Here is a 26622-nt window from a genome sequence, read left to right on the forward strand (position 1 = left end):
ATATGGAAATGATGTGGTTCATTTCACTTGAAAAAGAATATGCAGTCAATTTATTGAATTCTGACATCACTTTTCAGTTAGGTTAAAACAGTGGTGTGCTGTCAAGGCCAGCAAAGTCTTCCCTGCTGGCCCATCAGAAGCACTGACCTACATTTACAAATACAATTCTACTGTTTGTTTCTGTGAACTTGTATTACTCTATTACCAACAGTGCATTTATAATATTGCTTGCATAGTGTGCCCCTTGGCCACACTGCTGACTGCTTAAAATGTGTTTGCTAGATTTTCTTGGTCCCATCAGAGTTCAGCTGTTACCATATCAATGTGGGCCAGAGCCTTCAGAAGGCAAGCGGTGTTGGTGGATTTCACTTAAAATCCATTACCCATACATGTGTTCTTTTAACCAATCAGATCTCAAGATTTCAGCTAGCTGGCCCACAATGACATCAGCATTTTTCCGTCCTCTGATTGGTTGATCAGAGCAAAACAAAGCTAAGTTCGACATGCTGAATGGGCTGTTGCGATTTGCGCACAATAACGGTCACCATGGCTGACTGAAGAGGAGGAGAAGTTGAGTTGGTGTTGGACATTCTTAAAGATCATTTTCAAGGCAGACTTTTTCAGAAAAGCTAGACAACAAGCTAACTTTTCTCAGCCCGGGAAAGGCAAAGGGTTTGTTCGCCACTTCCAGACCAAACGCTTACAAATGTTACAACTGGCCACAGCCTGTAAGGATCATACCTGCTGAGTTTGTATGTTTTCGTCATCTTATTAGATACTTTTTCCTTTTGAATTGAACTGCTCCAGGTGATGCTGGCTGCTGTGTACAAGTTTGGAATTTTTTTATGCTTATTACATTTGGACTAGTGCCAAAATTCTGCAATAATTTGGTTTGATCTCTTTCCTTTTCCTTCCCAGCCATGTGGGAACTTTGGCATAATGTAAGATATTGTAATGTAGTAATGACATGGATATTTAAACTTCTATAACGTCACTCGCAGTATAGCTACACTACTGTGTGTATTGTTCAATCAAAATGCATCACACACTGTATTATTTTCCAGTTCCTTTTCCCAAAGCACCAATTAAAACTCTGTCACAAGGTCTGCACGTCTGCGCATATTTCATGTTTTACAAAACATTCAGCATGCTTGCAGTAAACGTGGCTATTTTATTGAGACCTACCAATAAAGTAAGGGTTTTGGTTGTCCACTTATTCGTACAGACATGGTAACCTCCTGTCCTTCAACAACAACTTGATCCGTCATTGTCACCTGGCATTAGAAGAACAGAGATTGATAAATGCTAAACATACGGAACTCAGACAATGTTCTAAAAGGTAAACATCTATTTTTCCACTTGATGCAGTGTTTGTATGGTCTCACCATAAATGCAGGGGCTTTCTTAAATGTTGTGTCAAGTATCCTCCTTGGCTCTGAACTAAAATCTATGGCTTCCTCCAGAGGACTGAGGTACTCCTCATCGGATGTGATGGGGCTGCTGATGTCCATGGGAACACCCAGTACCCCCTTTGATTTCTGAATGGGTTCTGTCAAAATAAGAAAGGCACAATTCTCCATTGTTCCTGACAATGATTGAGAAACCCATCATTACTAAATTTCATTTGTCTTAATATGATGATTGGAGAAGTGAAGAGATGTTGTGTTTGTTGTTGTTGCATAAAACTGTTGCATAAAAGACATAAACTCAAACGGTAAATGTCATATCCAAACAATAACAGATTTTCACTGAGAGGAGCGAGTCAGCCCCAGTGAGCAATTTATAGGTTCAGTTTTGCTCTCTGTTGCTATGGTAACTATAAGTGTGGTTGTTCAGCTGGAATATATTGCACATGCAATTGGCTGAGGGAAATAATAGACAGTAAGCATGAGAGAACCAAGACACGGTGTGTGATTATAGCATAATGTTTGTGCTATTTAGTTTAGAGTTCATTTGAAGTACAGCACTTTGCGTTGTTCATGAAATATATTTGTATTTTATGTTTAATGTCTTAATTCATTATTTTAATGGAGACAGTGTTTTGTGTGACATCGAAATTGAAATATAGAATGTCTGATTAAACAAGCAATGTTAGCCCCAATGAAACAGCTAATGTTAATTATACTGCCAATTTAATTAATATTAAGACTTACCTGCTTTAATTGTGAGGGTAGCACTGCTGGTCACTTTGCCCTCTTGGTTCACGGCAGTAACACTGTATTTTCCACCATCATCTATTTTTGCTGATTTTACGAGTAGACTATGTCGTTCACCTTCCACTTTGACTGCATAATTGGAAAAGCCGCTAATCTCAACATTGTCTTTTGTCCATGTAACTGCAACACAATCACAGAAGACAAATTCAAGGATTGACTTTGCTGTCAAGAGTAACATGTCGTACCTTCCGGAAAAGGAGAGCCTGCAATGATACATTTTAGCAGTACATCTGAGCCAGACGTTACTACTGTATCTTGAAGAGGAAACTCAAACACAGGTGCTTCCATTGGGTCCTCTTCCGCAGATACATAGGAATCATCTGAAGAATCTGTAGTTTCACGCAAAAAAAACATGTTAAAACATAACTAGAAAATGCAGATTGGAAAATAGAGTACCGTAAACAAAAGAATTAAGTGTCTCACCCAATTCAGGAGACATAGGTCGTGGGCGACGGTGCTTTACTTTGATCTTCCGTTGTTGTCCCTCTTTGTACTGTTGAGGTTGAAGTGTCACCACAGGAACATCTTCCTTTACTTTTTCATCTTCAACAACAATTGTGGGGATGTTTATATTGGACGGTTGTTTTGGAAGCTCCACCCCTGTTGGATTTGCTGGTGTCATCCTTGGGGGCTTGGGGGGTGCTTGAGAACAAGGTTCTTGTACAGCGAGAACCTTTTTTTGTACTAGTGGACTTTCAGGTCTGGGGACAATCCTTTTTTGTACTAGTGGACTTTCTGGTCTGTTTTCAATTTTTCTCAGTGTAACATCTATTGGGGTCTTTCTACCTAAAGCCTCATTTTGTTGTGTTTGCATAGGAGATTCAGGGACATGTGGGGATTCTTGTATTCTGGAAACCCTCTGTACAAGTGGACTTGGGGGCCTTTTCTCAAGTTTCCGTATGATCGTTTCAGGATTAGTTTTACTTGGTGAGTCCTCCATCTGTTGATTGAATAATGCTGGCGATGATGATCTCTGAATGATTTCAGTAACTGGACTGACTCTGCTAAGTTCTCTAATGGATCGTTGTCCCGGTAGGTCAGATAGCTGCATGGACTCTGGAAGAACATGTGCTACACCACTACTTGCGCTCTTTTGGATTTGGGAATGCCGCTGTTCCTGGGTTTGCTGCACTGACTGCTGATTTAGTCCATTTTGTTTTTGCTCTTTTGCCCACTGAGATCGTTCCCTTTCTTGAAGTCTTTGAAGGACTTGTGGGGGAATGGGCTCTATTTTCCGGAAAGGCTGGCGCTGTCTGGCCTTCAAAGTGAGCTGTTCGGTTGAAAATGATTTCTTCAAATGAGGTTTACCAACAAGTTTTTTGATACGCTGTAGCTCCTCTGTGAACTTGTTCTCAATGTCCTGAACCTTTTGAGAATAGCGAGGTTTCTCCTCAAGCGAAGCAGCTCTCTGTTTAAACATAGATCTACGTTCAGCGGCATCTTCTTTGAGAGCTTCTCTCAGATCTTCCCTGGAACTTTCTCTAGAAATACCCAACCGGCTACCTCCATCATCTGAGTCAACTGAACCTGCTCGATTGAACCCTGCCCAGGATCTACCTGATACGGAACCTTCCGGAAAGTCTAGGCTTCGCCGTCTCTCTTCTAAGTCACGAACCTTCTCGAAAACTTTTGAGCTTGCCCTAGTAAGCTTTGGGGATGGTCTGGGTGTAAACTCTTTCCGGGAGTACTCACTCAGCGGAGTTTGTGGTCGAGAACACTGGGTGTTACTTTGGGACATAAGTTTTGGAATTTTAACCTTTTCTTCAAACTCTGCGGGCACTGTGTCTTGATAGTCTGTTGGCACAACGGCTTTCTTACGCAAACTGAGGGGTGTAGTAGAACCAGAGCGACTTGGCATTGGAGAGGTGGAGGTGCGTTTGGCGAGTCTTGGGGATGGGGGTGGGAGAACTTGTGGTGGAGAATCATTTGACTGTCTCCTAAAAATACATGATTTGAGCTAATTAGTAAATTCCAACCAAATGCCAATAACCTTGCAGTCTTCTTCGATGTTACTGTCAGTGAGTGAGATGACATGAAATTATTATTTGTCTTTCTTGCCTTGTTTTGGTATAATCTTCTTGTGTTCTGGTTTCATCATCTGCATACTCCATTACTGCATTTCAAAAATGAAAATATTATAAATGCAAAAGAGACAACAAATTTAACAACTATACTAGAAAAATTACTTTTGATTTAAGAGCAGTACAGTGGAACCCCGGTTTTTGTATGCTCCAGTTTTCATATGATTGATGATATGTTTTCTTAAAAAATATTGCCTTAGGTTTCCTACACTGTCTTGAGTCTTTCTGATTGAGTGCGACTGCCTAATGTGGCTAAAAAAAGTTGTGAGTACCAGCACTTTGATAAAAAAAGGTGAGAAACTTTGATCTTGCGAGGAAGCACGGACTGTCTGCATGAACAATAAAATCCATCTAGTCATATAATTATTTTGCATTGTTTTCAATTGAACTGACATTTACCTTAGGGAAAATTGCCTTGGTTTTCGTAATTTTTTTTGTCAGAGACTTTAAAATGAATTAATGATGCAAACCGAGGCACCACTGTATATGAATACTGATGATCGTTTCAACAGCCCAACAAAGGAAATCATCCATCCTTTTATTATCTGTGGCACTTATACTCATCAGGGTTGCGGGGGTATTCTGGAGCCTATCCCAGATGACTTTGGGCAAGAGGCGAGGTACACCCTGGACTGGTCGCCAGCCAATCATAGGGCACATATAGACAAACAACCACTCACACCTATGGACAGTCACCAATTAAGCTAACATGTATGTACCTGGAACATGTACCTGGAAAACATGCAAAGTCCACACAGAGATGCCCAAGCGGAGATTCAAACTCTAGATCTTTCTGATCTCCTGACTGTGTGGCCAACATGCTAACCACTTGCCAACCAACATATCAAAATGCTGAGAAAAGACTGTCTAACTAAGAGCCAAGGTGGATACCTGTGTGCACCGCATGGTCCTCACCATCCACATGATCGTCTTTGGTCTCAAATTGCTCTTCTCCTTCATCGTCTGTTGTGTCGGATTCTAAAACATATATGAAAACAGAATTTGTGAAAACACAGCAGAAAACCTGCAAGTGACAAAATCAGTCCGTTTTTAAGAAGTCAGAGAAAACCTTGTGGTCTAACCAGTGCTTTTATGTTATACTTCTGTTCAGTGACTTTTAGAAAACCTGCAAATGAGGAATGGAAAATTAATTGAAGGGGGTAGAGCTATTTTCAGATTTTAAAAAAGGATAGTTATAATCACACCATTTAAAATACATGTACATGATTTGTTCATGGTGAAAGAGACCTCAGTCACTGGTAGACTTAAAAATAGAAAGAATCGCTGAGTCACTGGCACCCCACCAACTCTCATGGGGTCTTGTCTCTGTAGGTGGAATTATATAAACAGGGGGTGCTTTTTTCCTTCAGTAAAACAGAGGATCAACATCCAAATTATATATAATAAATGTAAATGGCATTTATACAAATAATAAACCTTTATGTGCTTATTATTTAGTGTCAAATGTCCATATACTCAAGCTCTTTTAATATGGGTCTCGGTCAATATGCAGTAATCCCTCACCTATTCAGGCTTCAAAGATTTTAACTTCACTTTTACAGATTTTCAAAATATATTAATTAATAAATAATGCTGTATTGTGGTTGAATACAATCTATTATTAGTAAAAAAAAATTACTTTTTCTGCTTAAATTTAAGCTTTTTCAAGCAACAAATGGCTAAATGAATTAACATACAAATAATAAGCTTTCAGAAAAACAAAATGACATTATGATGATCTCTAATTTTCTATACTGGTCACTAGGTGTCAGTAATGTTCAGTGAGACACCGGAAAAAGCTGTAATTGCAGGTTTAAATTATTGCACAACAGGCACAATAATTCTTAACACACACTACTTTTGCGGCCATGACCCAATGTCAAGCTACAGAGTTCTAATAATGTAAAAAAAAACATATTTTGAAGGTTATAATCAGGTTTTCTATGCTCTTATTTCAACAATATTCTATTCATGAATAAGAAATCCTACTTGTTTACTTGTGGTAATTCACTTATCATGCTCGGGTATGGAACCAATTAACAGCAGTAAAAGGGGGATAAATTAATAGATTTTTATTTATTGTAGTGAAAGTTTAAAGAATCAGAAAACAGAAAACTCCACCAAAAAAACTAGACTCACTGTGGCATACTTTGAAACACTCCTTAGCCTTATCTCACTTGCTCACTATGAGAAAATGAATCTATTTGCAAATGCAAATAGTCCATATCATTTGCATACACCAATCAAGCAAAACCATAACCATCTGGGTTTTTTTTTTGTGAGTCAAGAAAGTCGTAAGGAGACAAGTGGCAATCATTAATTTACACTATTGACAAAAAAGAAGATGGTGTCTATGATTATTGACACAGAAAATGAATGACAAGGACACACACGCACACACATACGTACATACAAACGGTGTACTGTATTCCACATGAGTAGAGATAATGAATGAGCACAATATACACCTTGGTACATCTTTGCAGTTGTTTGGAAACTGAATGTCCAAGTACACAGTATAATTTAATAGAAGGGATATTGTAACGTTATTGATTCCCAGTGTTGGTGTTTGCCGAGCGCCATTTATCAAAAATATGAGCCTTTGGTCTGTGCAAGCTAAGGCGCCATAACTCCAAAGCTGTCAGATTTGAAAACACATGTTCAATGAAAATTTTATAGCTCCATGTGATTTGTTTTCCTTCTGGAGGTACAGTTAAAAAACAATATGAATCTGCAAATGCAAATCAAAACAACTGACAAGCCAGGGAATGATTATGTCTTGAGATTGTTGCTTCCTTTATAGTTAGCGATGTACAATTGCCATTGCCACATTAATAATTTAGCGTCAATCATTTGACAGTCACTGTTCAGTACAGTATGGGGAGCTGTCAAACCTGGTAACAGTAATGACGATGCAGATGCATCGTGAATTTCAGGATCCAACACGCATGTCAATGTTGTTGTAATGCACATATGTAACAATTATATGTCACATCTGCTGTTGTATCTTTGACTCAGTGCATTACAAAACCTTATAATTAGAGTAGTGACTAACTGTCCATGCATAAACGAAATCATCATCATCTAAACTCAAACATCAACAACATGGACATGTGGATCCATTTGTTTATTTCAACTTATCCTTAACCCTTTTTGGACGGTGGAAAAAACTGTAAAACCCAAAGTAAACCCACGCAAGCAATGGGATAAGAGGGAGGTTCAAGTCGAACCATTCAAAGTTCTTCACACGTTGTCATCTGTAATTGTTTTACCAACTGTATCAGCACAGAGAAATTTGATTTCAGATAATTCGATTTGCACTTTAATGCTGTACTTTACTTGGCTGCCAACAAAAATAAAAACTTTTTAATTGACCAGAGAAACATCAATACTACACATATTTAGAGCAACTCTGAACTTAACAATATCTGAAATTCTATAATCACTACAGTGGTGCTGTATTAAATCCATGAATGTTCATTTTAATAGGGGTAACAACACCGCTTTACTGGATTTGTCTTACCATACCAGCTGGCAAGCAGTAAATAAACAATTGTCATTTACATTGTGGTGAAATATAATACAGTATTTATCAGTAAAAAAAACTTTCTCAAAGACCAAGTAAAAATCAAGTTAAATCAGTAAAGAATAACAATAACAGATAATAATAGATAGTAAAATTCCACTTGCCTGATTATTACTTTGGTTTGGATGTCTTTCATGGAAACTTGGTGTATCCCCAGCTGGTATTTTTTATTTTTTTGTCTTCGCTTACACTCAGCTACAAGGAATCCCCCAACCGTCAGAGGGAATTCCGAGCCAAAAATAAGCCTAAAAATATTCTATGAAAATATTAATAGGTATTTTATGGTATAAAAACAATTTGCTGAAATGCAGACATAATCAAATGCTAAAAAGAATGAAGGCACTTAATCCATTATGTAACAAGTTCCACCTCAAACCCTCGGTGGATCTTCTGGGAGAATCCGTTGACAATAAACCTCCATTCGCATGTGGAAATGACTGTTGAATGCATATCATCTACTCAAAAGAAGCACCCCCGCCAGTCCACACAGTGCCCAGCAACGGCGTGAGCATCATTCCTTGCTGTGTTCCACCCAACAAGCAGCGCACATCAGTAGGCAGAAGATCAGTGGGAGTGAGCCAGCCCTCCTGAGATCAGTGCTCTACAGCATTGGTTGACATTTTTCATGTTTTCCTATCGCCGTGTGCCTGCGCCTTATTCCTCGGTGTGGTGTGATGCGCTGGTGCTGTGTTGTCAGCAAGAGAGGGGGGAAATTGCTGCAAAAGCTGCACAGAGCTCCTCACTCCTCTGCATTGCTGGAACACTGTTACATCTCTAAGCAGATGTATTACTGGTTGCTTAGACTGTAATCCTTTATTACTGAATTCTTAAACACACCATTGACACATTCAGTATCTATGTTGGAATAATTTGGGACAGAATCATCCAATTGTTAGTGTTATTTACAATGGTATGCAACTGAACTGCATCATACCGAGAGGTGTAGAGAATATACATTTTACCATTGATTGGATATTATTACTGATCACAGGCTACGACATTGTACAGTACCAAATGTTGTGAGAGGTGTATTGTACTGTAGGTCCAATCTGTCATAACATCTTGCTATGGAAATTTTAAAGAGATGATGCACACTGAAAATCCAATCCCCTTTCACAAACTGCTCCTGAAAAAAAGTTTCAATTACAGATTCCTTTATTTTCATATACCCCGGACTAAATGATTGCTAAAAATACGGCTCTGAATCATCTTTATTATGTGTGTGTGTGTTTTAGTGGTTCACAGAATACACACAGAACTCTGCAAAGATGAATCAATGCTTAAAAATAATATATATTATTCAATAAAAAAAATTAGACAAGTAATCGGAGAGCGCAAACTACCAAGAACCATAGTTTTCCCCATATTGTCATTCACACGAAAATAATACTAAGTTTTTGGATCAGCCTTTGATATTTTGTAGAACCTGCTGGAAACGTGGAATTATATGCACACATGCAGGAAATGGCCTTATTTACGCAGCAATGTTAAAGAATCCGTTAAAACAAAATCCCGGAACCAGGCGATGATCCAAAATGATTTTTGATCCAAAATTTTATCAGTTCTTCCATATCCCGTTTCCGACAATTCATGAAAATGTCACCTAAATCCATTCAGTAACTTTGAAGTTATTTTGAAAAACAAAAACAAGCCAAAACATAACCTCCAAGTTGCACTTGTGCTTTGCACTGCACCAATGTATGATTATTACATGCATTTATTAGCATTTTCATTTAACTTAATTCTACAGTTGTACAAGGTACATAACAGGTGGATTATGTTAGACATAGACATAGACTTTCTTTATTGTCATTGCACAATAACACAGCAGTGAAATTGCCAACGAAATGTCGTCGCCTGGCTCCCGTGTAATAATAAATAATAATGTGGAGAATAAATAGATTACATCAAATATGAACAATGTACAGCGTAAACAGTAATTTGTACAAATAATTTAAATAATTTAGAATAAATAACAATAATTTAAAGTTTTTGTTGTGTGTGTGGGCAGGTAGAGGGGCTTATTTGGCATTGAGCAGTCTGATGGCCAGGGGGAAGTAGCTGTCTCTAAACCTGGTTGTTCTGGGGAGAGAGAAATCCCAGTGCCTAACACAAACAAAGAGGTTCCTAACTCCCTCCAGTCCCAAATGCCACCAGAGCAAGTCTTTAGTGTTTACAGTGGATAGCTGAGGTGGGAGCAAGTCAGTGTTTTGCAAGTCTCAAGTAAGTCTGGGGTCTTTAATCTCAATTAGTCTCAAGACGTGCAAGTCCAAGTCAATCCTCAGTATGCGGATCAAAAAGATCAGCTGTGGCGATAATTAGGGAAAAAAGCAGAAAGAAAGAAACAAACAAACCTGAAGTCAAGACCAGTCGAGTGAAGTCCAAAGAAATTTTTACTTTCTCAATTTCAACAATGTAGCAATGTATTAAATTTGACAAAATTCAAAGAATGCATTTTGAATTGCTTTGTTTTTAAAATAAAATTATATATTTTTAAAATTATAATAAAAGACACAGTCAATTCCTCAGTATTTGATGTCAAAGTCCAAGTCAAGTTGCAAGTTTTTGTTCTTGAGTCCAAAGTAATAGAAATTGTGACTCAAGTCTGATACCATGAACCTTTGGTGGGTACAAACAAAAAACAGGTTTTAATAACAAAAAAAATGTCCAACAGTTCAAATGTGGCCAGTTGGAAGGGGAGAGAGGTGGGAGTTTTTTCCATTTAGCAAACAATATTTTAATTTTATTACAATTGGAATCATACAATCATACATGTCACTAGTTCTGTTGTCAATTTTCTCGTAAACTGTGTGGACACCAGGAGATCCTCAGTAACATAAGCAAATGCCTTTATAGGGGAATACCACCGCACTGGACTGAACAATACACTTGCATTTAGTCAGCCTGCAGCCAAACCCACCACTTTAGTTTTTTTTTTTTTTTTCTGCGTCATGATGACAATATTGCAAAATGCAAATGTGGTCTGATCAATGATTTTGATATGTTCAGAACCAAACCTGATTGTAGATAATTTGTAGTAAAGAGTACATAAGAATACAGAAATGAGGAACCAACATCAGGTGACTGTATGCACAATCTTTATACAAGGCAACTTTTGATCCTATAATACAGGTGCTTTTGTGCTCATAGGTTGCTTTTTATGGTCTGAATCAGTTGATGCGTTTATAAACTGCACCAAAAAGTACAGACACAATTACAGAACCACACCCAGTTTGTTTTTTTTAATACAAGACCACCTGTTGTACATGGTTTTTGATCTTTTGTTTTGGTTCACTCCGAAGTTCAGCTACTCTGTACTAACACACCTGATCAAACTAAACGTACCAAAGGGGAAAGCAAAGTAGACTTCGATTAAAATGGACCAAAGGGTGTTGATGTGAATTGTGGACTATGACTGAATAGTCTATGGACTATAACTCAGAGACCAGAATACCCAAATAGGGTGAATACAGCCATAGTTTTTTAAAACCTCCTTTACCTTGGTCTTTGTAGCATGCTTTAAGCATGCTCTTCTAGTTTATTAAAGTTCTTATTAAAGCGATCAAGAGCTGTAGGGGGATTTCCACAGTGTAAATGGAGCTTCACCTCTTGACTCAGATTCGCGGCCCAGAAGGAATACACCATGGCGAGGATGGTGTCCAAACGCATTGGAGAGGAGCCACAGTCCAGAGTGACACTGTCATATTCGGTCTCGTGTAATCAACAGACAGTATACATCGGAGTGCAATTACAACATATACCAGAATATCCTTACAATAAAAAAAATACTCTGTGTTCTTGCTTTGACACTGAATCATTGAAAAAGAAAAATGTGTCCAGAACAAAAAGATAGCAACAATAATAAGCGTGATAGACACTAAGGATGGTATATCGTTTTAGCATGTACCGTTTGGTCCACCCAGTATGGGACAATCTCTTATGGGCCATGGTCTGTTCAATGCATTTTCAATATTGTGTGTGTGGACGTGTCCAGGCTGGCAAAAAGCCCTCCCTGCGACATAATGTCAGTGTGTTTGCAACACTGCATATATTTCAAGTTAGGGAAAATCTGCTTAAAAGCAGGCGAAGAAGCGAAGGATATAGGCGACAACATTTGCATGACTGTGTCATCTTGTATATTCTGTTCTTCCTTTATTATTACAAATTGTCATTATGTCGACTTATAGGTGAATTACCAACAAGCAGACTCAGGAAAGAGACATGCGAATAAGAAACTAATACCACCTGACTAGTGCGAAGGTCCTAGTCCTAGTGATTGCCTTAACAACTAAACTTTGAATTATACAACGTCTGCGACATTAGAAATTGGGGGAACCACTGTGGTAGAAAATAGTTACAGTAGAATAAATATACTAAATAATACTAATAATAATAAATATACTTTTTGGTACAACCTTATGTATAATGATGAATGAGAATGAGACACCCACCTCACGAGATGCAATTGAGTCTCTGAGAACGAGACGAGACAAAATTTTAACATTAACTTCAAGAAAAATATGATTTTTTTTATTTAACCAAGTCACAAAACAATGCAGGTGCATTTTGAAGTGTTTATTGTCGAACAAACTGCTCTTCTGCAAACGAGAAATCTTGTTATGGTGTAATCTACGAGAGGTCCTGGGACGAAGTCTTGTGACACTGATAATGATTAACTGAGTGTTAGTAGTGCTATACAAGGACAGGCAACTTGTCTTTACAAAACGGATATCATCCAGATATTATTAAAATGATCACACACCACTTCGCACAAGCTTCATGCATATTCACAGTCAGAAGCGTGTAAAAAATAGCCTGCGCTCTTCTCAATATAAACATTGCAGTTACAATTTGGGGTACGGAGAAAAAACATCCAGTGTGATTTTGTTGCAGTATGATTTAATACTGTATTGTTATACTGAAAATAATGATCAGTTTAAGGGGAAAAGAGTTGTACATGGAGGGGATAAAATTAGCACTGATGTCTTCCCATGTAACAGGAGAGACGCTGGCCAGCTAACATCCAAAAAATCTAAGGCCTGGCACATTCCACTATATAAATAACTAGAGAGTCGGTGGACGAGGGGGCAGCCAAGAGTGTGAGAGAGAGTCTGAGCGAGGGAGAAATGTTTAGGCAGCATTGAGTGATGGGACAGCTGTAAACGACATGGCAAATCAGTCCTGTGCTGAATCAAGCTGAAGGTTAAAGTGGAGAAATCTTTAGAGTCAGTTTTTCCAATCCTATTTGTTATATCTCCAAGCAGAATTATGTTCCGAACCTTTTATTGTAATCCTTATTGTTGGTTTCTTTTTATCCACCTTTTAGTTTATACTATATTCAACGTGAACCCCATTATTTAGTTAGAAATGTCATTTTTGAAATAAAATGTTGCTACATAAAAACGATTAATGATCCGTTTTAGAATTACATGCATTTGCATTTGAGACAAATTTATGTGTTTAAGTTTAAATCTGCCTAAATGGGCACTGAAATCTGGATAAAAAGCCATTTTTGCTGGTACGCATTCATGTAGAAGGTCCTTGCGTCCTACATTTCTACACCTATGGGAATATGATTCATTGTGATTTCTTGGAGCCCACGTTAAAATAAATCGCTCCAACTTTCAGACACCACTGCTCTCCTCCTGCCTCGAGATCGTAAACAAGCATTCTGTCTTTTAACGCATAATCTCAGATGACTGCTGTACAGTTTTCATTCCATTCAATGCACTTCACATTCACTCTCAGCAGGGAAAGCACGACTAATTTGAAAAGTGAATCTCTTTTCCAAAGTCATGCTGAGCACTGCAGAAGAACGGCAAAGACCTTGAACTGATACACAGGCAGCACTTTTGTTGCAGCCAAGTAATTTGTTAAAGCAGTTGCTGACACTGTCACAAAACTGACTTTAGTGCTTCAAAGATGCATGACGTGATATTTTGTTGATCTAAACATCATTGGTAATACACAGCGGTCAAAGCCAAAAGGACCAAAACAAATGTAACTCTTTAAATTTGAATAGTATCATAATGAAATTAAACACTATAATTACATACATACTCATAGATTTAGTATTATTTCTGCAATAGGGAAATTCAAAATTCAATTATGTCTAAAATGAGGTCTTATTTCTAATGTGACTTACAGTAAGTTAGTGTATATACAGCTGGGGTGATCAAAGTGCAGCCTGGGGTCCATATGTGGCCCATAATTTGTATTGGCCCGTAAACATGACACATTATGAGGGAGGATTACGGCCACATTGAAAGGAAAAAAAGTTCAAATCTTGAATGTCTGAAGAAGATCACTCTGACTATAACAATTGTTGAAATATAGAAGACGACAAAATAAAATGAAATAAAACAGTGAATCACAAAGAGTATCAAGTCCTGAAGAGGTGAGTTTTGAGTCTGGATTCGAGGAAGAGTCTAGAATTTTAGTGTGTCGAAAATATTTTACAAAAGTAACTTCTCATTTATCACGGTGAGTTGGTTGCAGACACGACCGTAATAATTGAATTTTTAAGTATTTTTCTTGCATTTCTAGTACTAGTACTTTTCTAAGTATAATTCATATTTATAAATGGAATCTTATTGTAGTTAGAGCATTAAAAAGCTGTTTGATATTTTTTAACATTATTATAGTTTTGATGATGTATGATGTAACACTGCATAGTCATCTTTACACCAATATTACACAATGTAACCGACATAATCTAACTGTGTTTTTAATCGATAGTAATGACAGTAATTCCTGTCAGTAGCATGATCGCTACTGCAAGGAAACAGGAACTGGAAGTCAGCTCCATCTATGGCAAATCTATGATGTCATCAGCAGTTGGTAGTAGTTCTTTGCGAACAAACAGTTATGCCACAAATCTAGGAAATAGTATATAAAACAATTCTACATTTAGCTCTATTTTAGGTTATTTTGCTGCAGTGATCAAAAGGAAAGCAGAGACTTGAGGAGCCTTGCAGACCAGATTAATGACTAACCAAGGTTCCCCTGTACTTAGATTTGACTAAATGAAATAATTGTTTTTTTTCAGATTTTTACAATATTTTTTCATGATGAATGATTGCACAGATAACAGATGCAAAAATATTAAATTAGTGACTGTACACTGTATATGCTATGTATACAGATTTCAGTATGCTGCTAATAAGATGTGTATTGAATATTTCATAATTAATTGGGCAATTCAAATTAAATCGAAATGATTCTAAATAATCAGAAAAAACCAACAGTACACAAATAATGATAATAATAGTGTCCATTACCTTCACCAAGGTCCAAGACAGCCAGTACTGCACTGCTCCGGGCCTCTCCCAGGTGATTATTGGCAATGCAGGTGTACAGGCCAGCATCACTGGGTTTGCAATCCCTAATCCAGAGGCCTCCGTATTCCTGGTTTTCCATGTTGAGTAGGTCGTCATTGTGGTACCAGTAGAGGGAAGGCTGGGGGTCTCCAGACACAGTCACCTTGAGCCGGATGTCACAACCTGTCCCAACGGCGGCGTTCCGCATTTTGCGCGTAAATATCGGCGGAGTTGGGCTTGGATGAGCAGGTCCTCGCTCCGGGCTTACTTTGGAACGTTTTGGAGGGATGATTGAGCTCGGAAGAGCAGCTTCTTCATCTGCCGCCATTTTCAGGGACATTTGTGCCTCTGCTTTTTTCATTGTTGCTTTGTATTAGATTCTGCCAGGTGTTGTATGGCTTTAACATGAACTACACTTTAGTGAGACCGGAAGTCACATTTCTGATTACAGAAATTCAAAGTACTACCTGAAGTATTGTCCTAAATGGAAAAAAGGAAAAGGTTACCTGGTGATTCAGCAGTGAGCTGCCACTCTCTTACCCAGAAGTATATTTAGTGCAAGACCCTTTGGATCATGTTGCATTAACAGCTCCCTTGACTTGTCTCTTGAAAGTGGCGGCTGTGCCTTTTCTCTCCTCAACTCTTGTTTAGCCTTTTGGAATTATTCCCAGCAGAGGTTCAATTGTCCTCAGCAAGGGTGAGGATTTCTTGTTTCCCTCAAAATGTCTTGCTTGGTTTCTGATTGAGAGCATCAAGTAGTGTCCAAGATGCACACTGCCCCCCTTCCCTTTCCCATGAACTAATCCGCACCATGCATGACCCCCCACCACCACCACCACCAGCGCCTCTTCCAGTTTGTAAGGGGAAATGACATTCGTGGCCCAGCAAGGCTTACAATGGCAGCTGCTTGGTCCCACCCCCTTTGTCATTTTTAGCCAACCTGGGTCCAGAAGAACGTGTGAGGTGGTGCAACAACCCAAACTTAGCAGCTGACACTGAAAAACCAAATTGTGGGAGGCTGACAATTACGACGTAATTTGTGAAGAGTGAACAATTACAAAACTAACCTGTAACATCCTGTGTTACCCAACATACGTACATGATAAAAAAAAATAAAATTTGACGTATTCATAAAGCATCCTAAGGCTAAAAGTAGCACTTAGTGACATCATTCTTAAAACAATCATCACATTTTTCCGTTCTAAGATACAAGTTATTCCTTAAGAGAGCTCCTAAGGTGGCAAAATGTTCAAAAATAGAAAACTGTAGAAACAATATTTTTTTTCTACTCTGAGAAGCGTAGTAAAGACGGGCCCAACAATCTTATATAAACATGAGGGCTGTCAATTGATGAAAATATTTAATTACATTTTGTAAAACTCATGATTGATCCAAATTAATTAATCCAAATATATCGATTCCACCCTCCGACATCTCTTTGTGGAGTTTGCATGTTCTCCCCGTGCATGCGTGGGTTTTCTCTGGGGACTCTGGTTTCCTCTCACATTCCAAAAACATGCTAGGTTAATTGGCGACTCCAAATTGTCTATAGGTATGAATGTGAGTGTGAATGGTTGTTTGTCTATATGTGCCCTGTGATTGGCTGGCGACAAGTCCAGGGTGTACATCGCCTCTCGCCCGAAGACAGCTGGGATAGGCTCCAGCAACCCTGTGACCCTTGTGAGGATAAGCAGTAGAAAATGAATGAATGAATGAATAATCAGGGATGTAAATCTCTGTACATGGTAAACAATTATATACACATCATAATACAGGGGCTAAGATACAATTCAAAAACATGCTTCAAATAATTGTACAAATATACAATTCAGCAGTTACATTTGTTGATGCAGACATTAATCTTACATCATAAAATAAAGTAGCCAATTTTATAAAAGTATTTTCAAAAAAGAGCACATCAAATCCCCAAAGGATGCTGTAAGGCCATGAGAAACATTCAGGTGCAAAGGAAAAAAACACTTCATGCAATGTAAAGGCATATCAATTGTGGAAATATGGGCCACTATTTGATTCAAAACTTAAAATATAACTAGAAGCCTTACATGAAGCGCACCCTCTGACTACCCTACATTTCCCACACATTTGCGGAGCCTGTGTGTGTGGTAACACGTACGTCAGGATGTAAGTTAATGCCTGTGGATTATACACCCCCCCCCCCCACACACACACACACTAATATACTGTAATTTGAAAAACTTATGACCGCTGACGATCTTCATTGAGCTTAAAATCATTTCATGGAAACTACCAACAACGCACTTCCTGCCCTTTCACATTAAAAGCGCAGTCTGACTGGCTTGAACGAAGTCTCAGAAAAATAACTTTCAACAACATCATATGAAAAGCACAAAATGAATACAGAACCATCATTGGTACGAGCCTGGAGTTTGTTTAGCAGAGAGAGTGGTTATCACATCGTTTTTTGACGTGTGGCTAACAGCCAGTGTGCTAACATGAATTAACTTGACAAATATGAACATGAGCACTCAACACACACACATAATAATGTCATCAAAGCTCACCTTTGTGCATTCACACCCAGCTCCAAAATTTAGGGAAAAGGATATTGTGAAAGAAGAACAGAAAAAGAATGGGAAAAATATAAATGACGATTTGTGGTAGCATCGAAGAAACGTTCACTTTGTCTCATTGAGCCACAGGTGGTGCGTTCGACAACCGCCGGGAAAACACGCTTCTCGCCAAATCATGAAACAAATCGACACAAACATGCTAAAACTATGGGCCTTTTAACAGTGTGTAACAGTTTAATTTGGTATAAATTTATTAGTGATGCCTATACAATGGGCGCACGGATAACGTCAAGGAAACGCGACTGTGGTAGGGAGGTTGGTGAGTTTTTTGTTGGCAGTGTTGTCGTGTTCAGTAAACGGAACCCATCCGCCCTCTCAAGTTCCCGAGGTTTGAAAAGAGCGACTCTTTTCGCCCTACACCTCGCCCGATACACAGTGTATTAATTGTGTAATGAAATAATAGGTTTTATTTCAAAAATCGATATGCATTTCCATACAATTCTATATTGATGTTTTCATATAGAATTCTTTAACTTGTCTTTTTTTAATCACTGCTCCTTAAAAGTTTTCCATGGATCGGCAAGTGTTCATTTAGACCTATGGCATAGAACTCAATGAACATAAAATAGTCTATTAATAATTAAAATATTAAATTCACCAAAAAATGAACGTAAAAACAGCTGCTCACAACATTACCCAGTTTGGAGTCAGTTGATGTAGTTCACCTTTAGGGGGCAGTAAAAAGCAAAAATGCAGACGTTGCTCTTTAAATGCATAAAGACATAAAAAACATTATGCAAATAACAGTAAAAGACAAACACATTTACTCGTGTTGCTTTCATGCTATTCATTACAGGATATTTTGTCATGATGTCGACATTAAGTTATTTTGTTGCAAAATACACTTGGGACACCTATTTTGCACATTTGAACTGAACTCTGAACTGAAAAACTGAAGGAGGCTGTGGATATAGACATCATGCTCTATTTTCACTCACAACATTTTATATGCATACACACTGAGCAATATTCAATGCAGCTGACGTTTATGTGTGGTATTGAGCTTGTGGTGGTCAGGGTTGTCCAAGCCTTTCCAGCTTGTGCATACAAACAAAAAACAAAAGTAACTGTCACAATTTTTTATCATGCTAAAACAGGAGTTTACCAAACTTTTTCCACTGAGGGCCACACACAAATGCTATGTTTATAAGAAAAAAAGTGCATCTCAGATTTGTGATATAAATGAAAACATATATTAGTGATATTGCGCTTTGCTCTTTTCCCCCAATATTTGCTGCTTTTTTTCCAAAATATATTTATTTGATATATATTTTTTGTTTTGTTTGTTTCTAATAATATTGCAACTGAAAAAGAAATATTTTTCTTTCATTTTTCAACTTGATGCTACTAAAGTTATGTAAATGTTATTTTTCCTTATGACCACACTATTCTCTTAAAATGACTACTTTTTCATCTGAGATAACAACTTTTTTCTCTTAATATTTTGACCCTGTTCTTGTAAAATTACTACAATTTTTCAATTTATAATGTTTTATTTTTAAAATAATGTATTGTTAAATCTATTTTTCAAATGTGTCACAGGCCCATAAAAAAACTACCACAGCAAACAAATGAGCCTCGGGCTGCACTTTGGGCACCCCTGTGCTAGAACCATATTACATAGATATTACATAATACATACATATTACATAATGTAGTAAAATATATATCATAATCTTTGTTGTCCAGCAGTTCAGAGGTTTTAAAAGATACAAAAACGACATTAAATGAAAAAGATGACAATAAAAAATTAATTAATTGATGGTTGAAAATGCATATCTCGTGATTACAAAATCAGATTTGCCGTGTTTACATAAATGTTGATGTGACCTCAGACGACAGAGAAGACCTGCTTGTTCTGGACAGTGATGCTCTCTCTAAAACCCCCATATTCCTCATTATTTGCTGCAACCTTCTTCTGAACTTCTCCCCCACAAAAGCATAGAGCACTGGGTTGACACAACTATGCAGTAGGCCCAGACTCTGAGTAGCGAACATGGCCTGATCCACTGCGATTCTGGCAGGGCACCGGTACATGACTATTTTTGCTCGGAAAAATGTGTCCGTCATTACGGCGATGTGGTATGGAGTCCAACACAGCAGGAAAGCAACTACCACAAACACGATAACCCTCATGGCTCGCTGGCGCTGAAATCCCCCACGGATGTGAAGGAGGCGCTGGATTGTCACGCTGTAACAGGCCAACATGATGGCCAAGGGGATAACAAAACCCAGTGAATGGCGAAGAATTCTTGTGGCCAGGCGCCATTCGTTAGCGCTGCTGGGATCATAGAATTCAGCACACACTGTTTGACTGGAGTTGGGGGACGAGAAGGTTGAATAAAATAACCCCGGCAAGGATAGAAGCGCCCCTATGGCCCAGACAGCTGCACAAATCCCCCAACTGATGAGTTGCCGGTTCGACCTTCGGGCCTCCATTGCTCGTACGATCACCATGTAGCGGTCCATACTGATGCACATAAGGAAGAGGATGCTGGAGTAGAAACTGAGCTCTTGGATGATGGTGATTATTTTGCACATGGTGTCTCCAAACACCCAGCCCTTTGTAACCGAGATGGCCCAGAATGGAAGCGTGACAGCCAGCAGGAGGTCGGCAAGTGCCAGGTGAAGGAGGTAGAGATCAGAAGGGGGCAGTGTCTGCTTGCTGACGCCGATCACAAGACCCACAATCAGATTCCCAGGAATGGCCAAAAGAAAGATCATAATATAAAAAATACATACAAAAACTGTCACAGCATTCGGGATTGAAAATGGGCTGCATGGTTGAGTGTCTGGGTCTACGATGAATTCTGAGTCATTGTAAGTATAGTTGTATTCGTCATATGCCGAGCTGAAGCTGAAAACGAGAGATGACGAGTTGGTATCTGAGGGTGAGATGAAAATATAAGCATTCGGAACAAAATCTACTCGACAACTGATCAACAAATAAAACTCCAGTTCATCTGTTTTTAACTCAAACCACACAGTATGGTAGGCTTAATCTACTCTATTACACAACTACATTCCAGTTTGTTTGACATTTAAATTTACAAATACACATGCTCCCTCCCTAAATAAATCAATAATTTTAAGCAAGCAAAGCATTAAGATACTTGCCAGTCATTGTGGTGGCTTCTGTGTGGCAGGCAGGACACAATGTCACAAGAAGACAAGGAACAAACTGACTTTGTTGACGCTTCTCTCCTCATTACAGCTATATTTTCCTGTTTGGTCACAGCCTTGTCATATATGCAAGTAGCACACACAAATCAACGAGTCCACACATTTTTTCGTCTTCTGAAGGTGCAGTAGTAGAATTAAACTTGGATACACTTTAGAGTAGTCAGGGTATAGCAGTATAAATTTATTAACCTCTGAAAAGGACTCAACACACAGCCATGACTATTTCTGAGCCACTATTTCTGATTCTGATAATTTAATAACCAATTTTAAAACCAAGTATCGGACGATGTCAATGTCCAGCGCACCCACGACCCAAGTGAGGAGAAGCAGCATAGAAAACAAATGGATGGATATTTAAAATGTGTTGTTAAATGCAGATGTTCAGTTTTTTATTTAATCAATCATATTATCCCTTTTGCAAATCTCAATTTTACTTTTTAATCAAGTGTCTATGTATTTGTACAGTGAGTATGTACAAGTCAAATTCCTTGTGTCAGCATACTTGGCCAATAAAGGTGATTCTGATTAAAATAAAATGATTTACATTTTGGGCATTAAAGATGCTAAAATGAATCCAATGTCTATCATAACTTTTTATTACGTATCCAAGTTTGTCAATAGTCCAACTCAGTTTGTTTTTTGCCTGCTAAAATTGAGAATGGGTGTTGAGGAAAACAAAGCTCCATAACATCCATAAGAACATTCAACATAGCAATCAGGTGACTGTGGAACAAAATGATTGGGTTCTAGTTGGGGACTTAAACTTTGCTCTTAATCAGGAAATTATGATAAATATATGGACTATATTGCGTATGCTCCATGTCCTTTTCCAAGCAAGAAGACATGGGGCAACATTGAAAGGCATGCTGTGGAGGTGCTTGGTGCAACAAAGGATATGTCGAAAGGGTGGGGTGGGTGAGTGCTTGTGGTGTGGAACACATTGCTCAAAAATGGAACTTGGAAGTACACACTTTTACATGTTGACTGATGAGACAAACCAAATGTGGTACAACCGTTGTCAAATTTATTTGCTGAACTGTTTCGCCAACGTTGAAGTGGTCCCACTTTGATGAAGGTACAATCATGGCATGACATGCTAAAATACAAACAACAAAAAATGCTCTTGCTTAATCAACCTGCCTTATGCAAAAATACTCCCACCATCCTAGTCACAGTCACTTCAGATTTGGTTCAGAGAAGAAAAAAAGTTTTCCTTATGCAATCAGTCTACACTGTAATTTTCACAAACTTAAGGCCTTTTTCCACTGAAAAGCAGAAATATCCAGATTAATATGACAGCCCCGTGTTTCATGAATGACAAGAAAGTGCACAGTGTGTTCAAGTAGGCCGTATTATACCACCAAGCTGCACAGGAACAAGGGTTAAGCTATTCTGTGGAAGAGGTAACAATGGCACAGAACTGACATTGAGGGGGCCGAGGACTGAAACAGAACAACTACAGCGTTCCAAGTGATCAAGGACACATCTGTGTACATTTCATCTGCATTAAAGAATGATGCAGCTACTCTAAACTGACCACAACCGCCAATATTGGGTTGAAAGAAGGTGAATAACAAGATGTAGGAGGATTCTCAAAATCAATGACCCCCCCTTTACGCTTTTCATCTTTTGGCACGACGTGGGTCTCTGCCATTACTAATAGTAACTGAAGACTTTGCTGCAGCTTGAGGTCCCGCAATGGAAGCTGGAGGAGCACCATTGCCAGGTGACCGACCATTTGCTCGCCCAACGCTCCCAAAAGCAGAGTCACGGGCTGCTCCGGGTGCTGAGCCGCCGCCGCTATTAGTGGGAGAAAACTGTGGCATGGATCCATTACCTGTGGGTGAAGAAAGACGTATTAAGACTATTGAGCGAACCTGAATTAACCCACACTCACACCAAATTTAAAGAGAAAAAACTTTTTACATGTACAGAGCACACTTGACTATCAGTCGCATGTGTCCACGTTGTATCATATTATACAAGACACATTATAAAACTTGCAATTCTACCAACACTGTGTACCCAGCATCGCTGGTTAGCACCGATGACTAAGACGTGACACGCTTTTGTCCCCTCATTAATCTGCTGCATGCACAATACTCCAATATAATTTCTGAATTACTACAAAACATCTTCAGTTGCAAATTATACAATCAAATTCACTTAAACTTACCTGGCGCAGTAGTTGTACCTGAATTCTGATTTGGCGGAGAGTTTCCCCTCTGATTCTGGTCAGGTTTACCCTGTTTGAAAAAGATAAACAATCAATTTTAATATCTAACATATGGTGTGCAGCTACATGCTTGTATGATGAACCGAACACTAATACTGGACACCAGTAGGACTTTGAGTTGTGTATATACAGGCTGACATTTATATTCCTATTTATTGTATGCACAAGATAGATGTACTGTACAGTACTTGTTGTAATACAGGCAATTAACTACTATCACGAAAATTTTGATTTTGTGGTGACCTAAAAATAAAGGCTTATGAAAAAAAAGAAATACACACACCTCCACACATTTGAGTGTAGATTCTGGCACAATGTTTTCCATGCTGGTGAAGTGTAATGCAGCAAGACTCACCGCTATTTGTTTTTATTTACAGTTTGCGCCGTGACTTTCCTTTTGGTTTGACAATGAAACACCACTCAGGTGTCAAGTTGTCAAGTTCAGTCAAGTTTTTTAATCTAGGGCTGTGTACAAAAAAATCCAAAAATTAGGGAACTTTGATTTGTCACTATGCTGTTTTTTTTCTTTTAGTTTTTTTAAGGGGACCCCATTATGCTTTGTCTACTTTTCTGACTTATAAATGTAGTTAGAATGTTGTATTATCATGTTAAACTGTGCCAAAGTTTCAGATAATGAGGTTTGCATTTGGAAGTGAGACCTGAAAGTGGTTTCGGATTGGCTGAGTTTTTTCCTTCCCCCCACAGAGCTACGTTATGAGTTCATACATAGTAAGCCAGGGGCTCCTGACTCACTATTTTATTTCTATATTTCAAGGGGCTCCTGACTTACTCCTGACCAGTAGCTCCTGAGCACCACTAAAATTGACCGTTTTGGAAAGCCAAGAAAATGCAGCCGAACAGATGCAGCTTCTGGAAGATCTAGAAAGCGGATTATCGTGTGTAGCTGCTCTATAGGAGTCCACAAGACAAAGGGACGAAAATTGAGCATAATATGACCCCATTAAGAAAGCATTGCATTTGTAGTTGACAAAGCAAACAATCATTTGTGCAATATAGAAAAAATATTCATTTACATTTCTTTACAATATGTTTAGGGGCAATGATGGCCCCTGTGTTGCACTTTGGACAGTTGGAATGAGTATTGTGATGACGTGATGGGACTCCAAATTTGATCTGACTACTCACCGATTTATTTTGCTGATTTGCTTGGGCAAGCAGCTCTGGATTTGGCTCACTAAAATTGGGCACTTCTGAATACACCATGCAAAACCTGAAGACACGTAAAACAATTTTCATACAGTAAAAACATCAGCTATTCTGTTTGTTTTACAAAATATTCCCTGATTCCATATGCCAATCAATTGATGCTGGAAAAACAATGATCAAATAGGCAATTGATACAGCAAAATAGTTAAACAACATAGTTACATGTATCCTTTAGGCTATGAGTTATGTTAAAAATGTACCATTGCAACATTTGCACAGTGTCGTACGATTTCATCTGACTTTTTTTTTTTAAATTAGCTCTTGTAAATTTGAAATTATAAAAATGAACCACTAATGAATGGTAAACTAGCGCATCTCACATCACATATGTTGTGTTCCAAGAAGGCCAAAAAGTGCCAGATTTCAACATTTAATGGAAAGGCACTTACAAATAAGCATAAAAAGGTACTATAAAATATGCAAAAAATGTGTTTTAATGGTATTAATTTACATGTTTTATCACATATTTAAAAATTACCAATTTAGAGTGAAGATGTTCCATGCATTAAAAACACTGCCTTTTTTGTGTGACCAAAAATTTGTGGTGCTGTGACTGCTGCATCACGACTGTAATCCGCTGTTAACCTATTTCTATATTTCAAATACCCCCATTTGAGAACCACTATTATTGTCGGCCAAAAGACAGCTGAAAGACATGGTCATTATATCATGTGTATTTTAGCCATGTGATCCTGAACTACCGTTGATGTCTTCAGTATGTAAAAGTGAAGTATAAATTAATTAATGCCAAGTTAACTCACTCTCCAATCTTCTGCAGATCACCACCTCTTCCAGTGTAAAGTGTCAGGCATCCTTTCCATATGGAGGCATATCTATGACATACATCACATTATGTTACTCATGCCGTTAAATAACATTTTAGATCAAGATTAGACAATACTGTTAATAATTAAATAAAAAATTATGAAGAATTAATCCAACCTTACCCTCTGGTGAGCTTGATAATGTCTCCTGGTTGAATAAGACTACCCAGTTCATCCCAAACTGAGATAGCAATGCTCCCACTCTTGTCTGCCACCTTGCAAGACCGTACTTCATGGCCATCTTTTGTTTTGGTGACTCGTCCTATGAAAAAAGATACAGGGAAAAAACATCGGACCCATGTTGAGCAGCACAAAACGTGTTTCTTTTTTTAATCCCGTTATCGCGTTAGCCTGCCCCTTTAAGACTGCACGAGTCCGTCGCAAGGGGACAGACTATACTTACCTATTTCCAAAACGATGAATACAATATTAAGGTTTTTCGATCCGGGCTTTACGTCTTTAATTAAGAACAGTGCCTCGTTTGATGGTGCGGCCATTGTCTGTGCTGATAGCTTCTTGTCACTTGTGCGGCTAGCAACAACGAGCTAGCCTTACGCGGCAGTTTGAAGCTACATTAGCAGTAGCCCTTCAAGTATATTAGTCAGGACAATTGCCAGATAACCCCCCCACAGTTGTTCGAACACACAAGGGCTAACTACTCGGATGGTAAAGCCACATAGCATATACGTGAAGACCAAACGTAAGTCAATCAAACTACACACTGCTAATGCTATCGAGCAAAATCGGCTACCAGTTTGCTATGTGACAGCTAGCTCGTTTTACCTAGTTTTGTTTTATTTTCGTGTCGAGTCTGTGTTTCCGACAAAAGCCAATGACAGCTTGTGTCATCATATATTAGTTTAAGTTAAAAAACGCAATAATGTGATACAGTTAGGTCCTATATAGCACTGCATTGAGCAGGCGTAAACACTGAAGATAAGTAGTAGTATGGAAACGACAACTAACCTAGTGTCTCTATGCAAGAGTAGCTGACTTAATTTGACGGAAGTTCTGTTTTCGTGGCTAGACAAACGTTAACAAAAACGAAGCGCAAAGCACGTTTTAGTTGGCCGCTCACAAAGACATGCTTTGACTATTCCTCGGGAGGACTTACGTCAGGGTACGGCTGCCAGTAGTTTATACATTTTGGCCTGTTCCATTCTTTTTTTACAAAGGGGTGTGCTTCGCTAAATGGCGTATTTCTCTTTATAGTTAGTCGAGTTGAAAGGTCAAATGTTGCTTTAAATATAGTATTGGGAAAATGCTGACAACAAACATAGACCTGAATCGACATCAAGTGATAATAACTGGTGTGTTTGTTTTTTTTACCAAATGAAT

General features: G+C 38.4%; 3 protein-coding genes across 3 annotated transcripts in view; all 3 read right to left on the bottom strand.

Moving 5' to 3' along the window:
- spegb (striated muscle enriched protein kinase b) overlaps positions 1 to 15963 on the bottom strand; it is a 35883-nt gene extending 19920 nt beyond the window's left edge. Inside the window, exons 1-8 of the mRNA XM_058082856.2 lie at positions 15164 to 15963; positions 5189 to 5275; positions 4275 to 4329; positions 2640 to 4153; positions 2402 to 2545; positions 2154 to 2336; positions 1386 to 1549; positions 1186 to 1274 (exon numbers count right to left, since the gene is read on the bottom strand). Of these exons, the coding sequence (XP_057938839.2) occupies positions 1186 to 1274; positions 1386 to 1549; positions 2154 to 2336; positions 2402 to 2545; positions 2640 to 4153; positions 4275 to 4329; positions 5189 to 5275; positions 15164 to 15563 (2636 nt within the window). The 5' untranslated portion in view covers positions 15564 to 15963. The remainder of the gene's footprint in view (positions 1 to 1185; positions 1275 to 1385; positions 1550 to 2153; positions 2337 to 2401; positions 2546 to 2639; positions 4154 to 4274; positions 4330 to 5188; positions 5276 to 15163) is intronic.
- A 2493-nt stretch (positions 15964 to 18456) lies between these two features.
- On the bottom strand, positions 18457 to 20679 carry cxcr1 (chemokine (C-X-C motif) receptor 1). The gene has a single exon (XM_058082391.2). The coding sequence runs from the start codon at positions 20536 to 20538 to the stop codon at positions 19624 to 19626; it is 915 nt and encodes a 304-aa protein (XP_057938374.2). The 5' UTR covers positions 20539 to 20679; the 3' UTR covers positions 18457 to 19623.
- A 1320-nt stretch (positions 20680 to 21999) lies between these two features.
- Positions 22000 to 26390, bottom strand: LOC131136232 (SOSS complex subunit B2). The gene is made up of 6 exons (XM_058082862.2): positions 25688 to 26390; positions 25408 to 25546; positions 25222 to 25293; positions 24380 to 24464; positions 23174 to 23243; positions 22000 to 22834 (listed from the first exon to the last, which is right to left on the bottom strand). Exons 1-6 carry the CDS (start codon positions 25779 to 25781, stop codon positions 22620 to 22622), a joined length of 675 nt encoding a protein of 224 aa, XP_057938845.1. The 5' UTR covers positions 25782 to 26390; the 3' UTR covers positions 22000 to 22619.
- Positions 26391 to 26622: the final 232 nt, after the last annotated feature.

This window comes from Doryrhamphus excisus, linkage group LG12 (genome assembly GCF_037039965.1).
Source record: "Doryrhamphus excisus strain RoL-2023G ecotype Guam linkage group LG12, RoL_Dexc_Guam_v1.1, whole genome shotgun sequence".
NCBI classification, from domain to species: Eukaryota; Metazoa; Chordata; class Actinopteri; order Syngnathiformes; family Syngnathidae; genus Doryrhamphus; species Doryrhamphus excisus.